The following is an 8,479-nucleotide window of genomic DNA, read 5'->3' as shown; positions in this document are numbered from 1 at the left end:
TTGCATTGTGGAAGACTGAAAAGTCTATGAATAATGGAAGATACCTGAGCGGTATGGAATCATATCATGCATACCTTAAGGCATGGCATTTGGCATAGGCGCATATGATTGAAGAATGAGGCCAAGTTTTGTATAAGTCCTGTTATGTTGCGTGGTGCAACTAAAGTCGGAAAGTCAAGGCATAAGACTATGACAATGATAAGCGTGACTAGTTGGGAGGAATCATTACTTGCGTGAACTTAGGCGCAAATGATTCAAGTGCAATTCAAGCCTAATTCCGGGAATTGGCAAGAGAAATTTCCAAGTTGCATTTGGGTGTTGATATGCGATTGTAGTGGAAGTTGGAGCGTGGGCCAACGTGACAACTAAAATAAAAGGCAGGATCAATGACAAGTCAATAAGCTAAGTGATGGCATATGGTACTAGGCAGAAACCTTTTGACAAGGAAAAAGGCCAGAGAACAAGTATAGCGAGTATACCTTGTTGCGTTCGACGAGGACATTGAACGGATTATGTGGGGGAAGGCTATGAACGGTCTAGCAAGTGACGCACAATGATTGAGTGTTACAGAGTCGTAGGCCAAGTCAGTGTCCGACAATAATTGCGTGATACTGCATAGACTATCAAGTGCTAGGAATGGCATAACCCTGTAAGGCCGGTGAAGCACAGAGGTAACGCTACACTGTCAGAGGAAATCATTTTCTCTCTTCTCCAAGCCGATTCCAAGAAATGATCTCAAATTCTCTGTCGAGCCGGCGGCGTATGATGAACCCTCTTCTTCATCATCATCCTCTGTTGAAACAATTTCCGAGAGACCCAATACAGAGGAGCCCGCAGAAAAGATTGAGTCTTTCGTACAAGTGACTGAAACCCAAAATGATGATTTTGATGAAGAGACAAGTAAACAACAGGAATCGGATTGGAAAACTGATGAGGATTTTAAGAAATTTATGGGTAATCCTTCAATTGAAGCTGCTATAAAGCTTGAAAAGAAGAGAGCTGAAAGAAAACTCAAGGAGTTAAATACTGAAACAAACAGCAGTAACCCAGTTGTTGGATTTTTTAATAGAGCTGCAATTGAAAGTTTGAAAAGAGAAAAAGAAAGATTGGAGAAAGTTGAAGAAGCTTTTAAGGCTCTTGATCTTAACAAGGTGAGTAAGCATTTTCATTAGTTTGGGGTTGCCCTCAAAGTGTTTGAATATTTTTCCAAGTAAAAAAAAATGAGTATTTTTCATTTTGTTACAGTTAAAGAGCTGTTTTGGGTTCGATACATTCTTTGCAACTGATGTTCGGAGGTTTGGAGACGGTGGGATTTTTATCGGTAACTTGAGGAAACCAATTGAAGAAGTCATGCCCAAATTGGAGAAAAAGCTATCTGAAGCAGCTGGCAAAGAAGTTGTATTATGGTTCATGGAGGAAAAATCAAATGACATAAAAAAGCAGGTAACTGCATTTGCTTGGTTGTAATTGTGGGTTTAAGTTGAGATCGAAAGAATTTAATTTTCATTTCAGTACGAGTTTGTGTTTTGCTGCACAACATAATGAGAATTAAGTAATCTTTTCAGGTTTGTATGGTACAACCAAAAGCAGAAATAGACCTTCAGTTTGAATCCACAAAGTTAAGTACGCCTTGGGGTTATGTCAGTGCAATACTATTATGTGTCACAACTTTCGGGACAATAGCTTTGATGAGTGGGTTTTTCCTTAAACCTGATGCTACTTTTGATGACTATATATCCGATGTTGTGCCTCTCTTTGGTGGGTTCCTTACCATCTTGGGAGTTTCTGAGGTATGTTCTCGTATTTTCCATTTCAGGATTTCTTCCACTGTAGGCCAAATTTAGGCATATTTTCTGTATACGATGGCTGTGTTATGTCTTATGAGCATTTCCTTTATGAGTTGCAGATTTGCACAAGGATTACTGCAGCTAGGTATGGTGTTAAACTGAGCCCGTCATTTCTTGTTCCCTCGAATTGGACTGGATGCTTAGGGGTGATAAATAACTATGAGTCACTCCTCCCTAATAAGAAGGCTCTTTTTGATATTCCTGTGGCGCGGACAGCTAGTGCATATTTGACTTCATTAGCCCTCACACTCATTGCTTTTGTCAGTGATGGCAGCTTCAATGGTGGTGAAAATGCTTTGTAAGTAATACCAAGTCCCCTTCCTTGGTTATGATCCTCAAGTACATGACTGTCATGGTGACTAGTATCAATCTGGAAGTCTTTTAAATCCAATACTAAATACTGGTTTAAGAAAATTATTTCTTTTAAATATGAAGCGAATGAGCATTACGAAGAGAGTGGGCCAAGTTATGATTTGAAATATTCAGAGTTTCTAACTCCTACGGTTATTTGTTCCAGATGATCATCCTGTGTTTTCTTTAACACTTGATTTTCTGTTTGCAGGTTCATAAGGCCCCAATTCTTTTATAACAACCCATTGCTTTCTTTCATTCAATACGTGATAGGACCTTACTCAGATGATCTAGGAAATGTATTGCCTAATGCAGTTGAAGGGGTGGGTGTGCCTGTTGATCCCCTTGCTTTTGCTGGGCTATTAGGTGAGTCACCACAACCTTCAAATTTTAATATCACTCACTAAACTATGTATGAAATGGTGAACAACTGCTATATTTTGGTCATCCCAAGCTCTCAAAATTTCAAGTAGATTTTTTGTGTGCCAGTGTTGTTAGTCAAATGGGCTCGTGTATCACGTATTAAACATTTTACAAGTGGTTGATCTGATGAGGCTGAAAATGAGCACTTTGTGCAGGAATGGTAGTGACTTCTTTGAACCTTTTACCATGTGGAAGACTTGAAGGAGGTCGGATTGCTCAAGCTCTTTTTGGAAGGAACGTTGCGACACTACTATCTATTGGCACTTCATTACTGTTAGGAATTGGTGGTCTAAGTGGCAGTGTCCTCTGCTTGGCATGGGGTTTATTTGCGACATTCTTCAGAGGTGGAGAAGAATTACCTGCTAGGGACGAGATTACTCCTCCGGGAGATGACAGATATAATTGGGGTTTTGTTTTGGCAGTAATCTGCTTCCTCACACTTTTCCCAAATGGTGGAGGTACATTCTCAAGCTCATTTCTTAGTCAGCCATTCTTCAGGGGAGATCTGTAAATGGGGTATATATACCCTCTCATTCATCCCATGTAAGTTTTATCGAATTTTACGCTGTAAAATATACTTTCATTCATCCCATGTAAGCTTTATCGAATTTTACACTGTAAAGATTATATTGAAAAATTTCATGAAAGTTCTTGAAAACCAATGCCCTTGTAGAAAATAACATTTGATATAAAGCCAAGATTTTGAATCAACAACCAAACCAATTTAGAAACTACAACTAACCCATTAAGAATAAAAATGAAATTAACAAATTACACAAGCATTAGGATTTTCTTCAACACTCTGGTAATATGTAGTCATATGAGGATTGTAGTGTCTATAAGCATAAGCAAGATCAACTATTTGATTGGTAGCCTCTTTCTTCGGTTCTTCCTTCTTCTTCTCTGCTTCTTTAGCTGGCCCAACTGAAACTATTGATGTATGACAATGTCTTCTTAGTTTGCTCACAATTAGGGTTACATCAACATCTCCAATTACTGTTAATTTCTTGTCTTTCATGTCTATCGATAATGAATCAACTCCTGAAAGTCCAGAAACTGATTTCATGGCTTTCTGTTTGCATCTGTCGTCGTGTAAATCCAGGGAAACTATAATCTTCTGCATCGTTCCTCTGAAAATTAGTTTAGTAGTAGTTATGAATATTTAGAGAACCAATTGAGTGTGAGTGAATTGTAAAGAGAGTAAAAGAAACAAGAGAGTAAGAGAAGAAGGAGAGAATTGTAGGGAGGAAGATGAAGGTTGGATTGATGGATGGATGCCAAATGAGAGTTTATATACAGCCTTGTAAAGTGAAATGATTTTAAGGTTTTCAAGTGTTTCGAAGAAGGAACATTCGTATATCAATTATTTAAGTGGACAGCGATGCAGGAGACTCATTCAAGACGAGTCTCTGACTTGGACTATCATTTTTCATTTTTCTTTTTGTTGACTTCAATCACGTCATCTCTATACTTGACCTCACCACCATACATATAGTCTCTGCTGACCGACCCTGAATTGTGAGAGGATAATTTGTCTTTAATTGCAATAATTCTTGGTCAACTGTGGATATTATTCCAAGTGGACTAATCTAGCATCAGGCAATACTGTATATGAACTTTCAAGTAATCTTGTCAACCATTTACCTGCTGAAAAATTCAAGAGATACACACGAAAACAAAAAGGTAACAGCAAAATTTTGAAGCTGCGCCTGTTGAAACGTAAGCCATTTCAAGAATATTCAGTTTAGTTCAGGGTGTTCCTGTTGAAATGTGATGCCATTTCTAGAATATTCACATAAGTTAACCGCGTAACACAGAAATTGTTGTAGAATCTAGACCCTAATGGCTAATTATGACAGGTCTGGCAAGTGGCGTGCGTTACAGAGTTGCAGGTCAAGTCAGTGTCCGACAATGATTGCGTGATACTGCATAGATTGTCAAGTGCTAAGAATGGCATAACCCTGCAGGGCAGGTGAAGCGCACAGGTAGCGCTACATTGTAAAGACATTTGGCTAAGTAAAGAAGCTTATTGGCCGATACAATGAAGCTTCATTGAGGGAAAGGCAAGAAAAAACAAAAGTTGCAAGATGCAACATGCGATGTTGTTATTAACCGTGGAATTGAGTTGGTCCAAACTCAAGGATGATGCAAAAAGGTAGAATAAGCCAAGAGTTGGTCTATGACATTAGTTCAAAGATGGCCAAAGCCTGGACAGTGCAAACAAGCTAATAATGCAAGAGTGACATTACTATTGTGAAGCAGATTGGCTAAGTGAAGCATATGGCGCCCGATAACCAGAATGAGCTTAAGGTGTTAGCCTTGATGATTGGAGCATCGGGATTATCCGTGCATTAGTTTAGAGCAATAAGCATGCAGGACCAAGATGGATGAGCATTGGATCAAAGCAGAATTCGGTAAAGCACAACAGTGGTGCAATACGGCTCAAGTGACGGTTAAGAGTTGGTTACGAGCTTCATGAGAATGCCAATGACGCGAGACAAAGTAGAATGGTTATAAAGCAAGTTTATACCCATGTGGAGTGTTCATAACCACCAAGAACCAATTTGGCACCAATTGGCGTGACAACACAAAAGGTGGCAGTTGAAGTTGGCGGTTACGGAAACCACTTATGGGACACATGGATGTTCCATGCAGCTGCAAGCGGTTGCAAGGAGTTTTGGCCTGATTAGTAGCTTGTATAAATAGCTTAGGGATCAATAATTTTAGTGTTGTTAAATTGAGAGAAGAACCACTAATGTAGAGAGTATTTTTGGCATTCACCAAGAGGGTGAATGGCCTGTTTTGGTCCATGTGATGGACGAGTTTTTTAATCTTCCTTTAGTGCAATAAAATGGGTTTGTTGCAGTACTCTTTGTCCACTGTGTTGCTGATCTTGTGAAGTTGTTTGAGTATGTTTATGCGTGGAAAACTTCTTATGCTTATGGAGGCATGAAGAGTTAGAGAGAAAGAAGAAAGACTTACATTGTGCAAAGCCTTTAAAGTGAAGGCAGATGCGTACTTTGATGCAAGTATGCAAGGCTGAGTAATTGTGGGTGAAGTTGGTTCACTGAACCACAATTATCGCCTGTCATGTCCCATGAAAATTTTAGGCGATTAAATAGGCATGTGACAGCAGGTATCAAAGCGGAATGAACTTTGAATTTTGAAGTAGCAACATGCCATGAAAGTTTATGACAAAGGTGTCAAAATTCCTACCCAAAGTGTTAGACAAACATGTGATAATAATTGGAAACTGGGTTTTCAAGTGATTGCATGAAAAAACTAAAGAGTATGCTGACTTTTATGGTGCAAGTCAGGTGTTAAAGTCCATGTTTCTCATAAGTATGCAAAGATTACGCATTTGGAATGCATATCTTTGGGGTGTTATCAGTAGCAAGTACATTACATGTTATAATGGAAATTTTGCCAAAATTCTTGAATGCGAAGTTGTTGTTGGCCTTTTCAATGGAAAAGAAGATGTAGAACCTGTCTATGCGATATAATTAAGGGTGTCTCATCGTAGCCAGTTGAATGGAAGAATAAAGTTATATCTCTTGAATGCATGTACCTTGGTGGTAATGCAAAGTCTGATTGTTAATCAGCATCTTTGTGGCAATGTGATGCCATCAAAAAAGACTTGGATGTCCAATTATTATCTAGAATAAAGCTTATGGAAAGGCTAAAGAAATAAGCGCAAGTTAGGGAAAAACTAAAACACCACGGTCTTGCGTTTGCAAAGAGTTCTTCATTGATGCTAGATGCACACTAGGGGTGTGATTTGCACCTAGTTTATGAGTGAGATAAATAATCTTGGATAAGGGTGTCCAAAGACCTGCATTTGATCATAACCACAAGCGGATGTTCTTGTCAACTACAAATCAATATTGCTACAAAGATGATTTTGAAGAGGGGGAAAGACAAGACTAACCAGTTGTGCATGGGAAGTAAAAATGAGTTCTAATTTGAAAAAAAATGTGGTATTCTTGCTTCATGGAAATTAGGCAGTGGGTGCCTCATTTGCAAGGATTATGTCCTTGTTAAAAATTACCAAGGTGTTTATCTACGAAAGTCATTAAGTAATATGACTTGCTAAGATCTATGGTGATGCTTAGAATCACCAAGTTAAGTTTGTTCTAGTTGTGCAAAGGTGCACAAGTTTGTGTCAAGATTTGGGTGCTAATTGGCATAAAAGGTATACAATATTAACATGCGCCAAATGGGATTGGGAATGGCCAAGATGCATAATGCGTTTGGAGGTGCAAGTTAGGCCAAATTATGGATGCGGGAAAGATAAGAACAAAGTAGTGATGATGCATAAAAATGGCATGAGGTCATTTTTAAAGAAATCTTCATGAAACCTAAAGCAACATGATATCATTAGTTTGGAGGAGTATTCAACTAAGTGTCAATTATATTGTGCTTCGTTATGTGAGTTGCATAATAACGTTGATAGTTGGAAAAGTGCATGTGGCAAAGTGAATTGATACAGTGGGGACAGTAGGTGTTGTCTCGCTTCCTTTTTTTTTTTGTTTGCTTAGAAGCGAAGATGAAGTCAGTATTTCCAGGCTTGTTAGATCTTACAAGTTGTAATCAGTTAGTGCGAGTATTTGCTTAAGTTTGAGTATACTTTAATTTTGGGCCGAGTGGACCTTGGTGTTAGAATGAAGTCAATCTATGTAAGGTAGTAGTGAATGAGGGTATTTGAAATGAGAGTTCTTGTTTCTTTCCTTCAAAGTAAAGCTAGTTTGAAAAAGAAAGTGATGCTTAAATTGGGTGTTTCAAAGGCGCGTGAAGAAGATTCCTAGTCCAAAGTGACGGTGGGATGTACCGGGTATCATAAGTAATGACTATACCAAATTTATGCATTTCAATCAAGGTGTTTCTATAATGCAAGAAAAGAGAAGCAAGGTGCTGGTTCTTTGGCATAAAAATGGTGCAAAGCTAAGAGGTGTAATTTACAATATGATTTGGAAGACAAATCTAATGTAAGTTCTATTGCATTGCTGAAGACATAAAAGTCTATGAATTGTGGCACATACCAGAATGGTATGGAATCATAGAATGCATACCTTAATGCATGGCATTTGGTGTAGGCGCATATGATTGAAGAATGAGGCCAAGTTTTGTATAAGTCCTGTTATGTTGCGTGGTGCAAATAAAGTCAGAAAGTGAAGGCAGGACTTTGAAAATAATAAGTGTGATTAGTTTGGAAGAATCATTGCTTGCGTGAACTTAGGCGCAAATGATTCAAGTGAAATTAAATCCTAATTCAGGGAATTGGCAATAAAAATTTCCAAGTTTCATTTGGGTGTTCATATGCGATTGTAATGGTAGGTGGAGCGTAGGCCAACGTGAAAACAACAATACAAGTCAGTACGATCAATGACAAGGCATTAGGATAAGTGATGGCATATGGTACTAGGAAGAAAAGTTTTGGCAAGGAAAAAGGCCAAGCAAGTTTGCTGATTTCTGAGAGAGGCTCAAAAGTGTACAAGGCCAGAGAACAAGTATAATGAGTATACTTTATTATATTCGACGAGGACGTTGAGCGGATCAGGTGGGGAAGGTCTATGACCAGTATGGAAAGTGGCGCACAATGATTGGAGTTACAGAGTTGTAGGCCAAGTCAGTGTCCGACAATGATTGCACGATACTGCATAGACTGTCAAGTGCTAAGAATGGCATAACCCTGCACGGACGGTGAAACGCAAAGGTAGCGCTACACTATAAAGACATTTGGATAAGTAATAAAGCTTATTGGCCGAAAAAATGAAGTTTCATCGAGTGAAAGGAAACACAAAACCAAAGATGCAAGATGCAACATGCGATGTTGGAATTAACCGTGGAATTTAGTTGGC

General features: G+C 38.7%; 2 protein-coding genes across 2 annotated transcripts; one reads left to right on the top strand and one right to left on the bottom strand.

Annotated features, from left to right (window-relative positions):
* The first annotated feature begins 409 nt into the window (after positions 1–409).
* Positions 410–3,283, top strand: LOC113304123 (probable zinc metallopeptidase EGY3, chloroplastic). The gene is made up of 7 exons (XM_026553188.1): positions 410–473; positions 670–1,151; positions 1,246–1,443; positions 1,566–1,790; positions 1,907–2,145; positions 2,410–2,564; positions 2,777–3,283. The coding sequence occupies exons 1-7, from the start codon at positions 410–412 to the stop codon at positions 3,130–3,132; spliced, it is 1,719 nt and encodes a 572-aa protein (XP_026408973.1). The 3' UTR covers positions 3,133–3,283.
* On the bottom strand, positions 3,197–3,909 carry LOC113304541 (heavy metal-associated isoprenylated plant protein 39-like). Its single transcript, XM_026553673.1, has one exon. It carries the CDS (start codon positions 3,742–3,744, stop codon positions 3,385–3,387), a length of 360 nt encoding a protein of 119 aa, XP_026409458.1. The 5' UTR covers positions 3,745–3,909; the 3' UTR covers positions 3,197–3,384.
* Between the last annotated feature and the right edge of the window lie 4,570 nt (positions 3,910–8,479).

The sequence above is a fragment of the Papaver somniferum genome, chromosome 8, assembly GCF_003573695.1.
Source record: "Papaver somniferum cultivar HN1 chromosome 8, ASM357369v1, whole genome shotgun sequence".
Taxonomy (NCBI): Eukaryota; Viridiplantae; Streptophyta; class Magnoliopsida; order Ranunculales; family Papaveraceae; genus Papaver; species Papaver somniferum.
The sequence above is the reverse complement of the archived record's forward strand: the minus strand, read 5'-3'. Positions and strand labels throughout refer to the sequence as shown.

Bases quoted from the DNA above. Each gene is read 5' to 3' on its own strand.
- LOC113304123 (XM_026553188.1), top strand. From the start codon at position 410: ATGGCATATGGTACTAGGCAGAAACCTTTTGACAAGGAAAAAGGCCAG. The intron at 1,444-1,565 runs GTAACTGCATTT...TAATCTTTTCAG, and splicing joins CAAATGACATAAAAAAGCAG to GTTTGTATGGTACAACCAAA. The intron at 2,565-2,776 runs GTGAGTCACCAC...CACTTTGTGCAG, and splicing joins TGCTTTTGCTGGGCTATTAG to GAATGGTAGTGACTTCTTTG.
- LOC113304541 (XM_026553673.1), bottom strand. From the start codon at position 3,744: ATGCAGAAGATTATAGTTTCCCTGGATTTACACGACGACAGATGCAAA.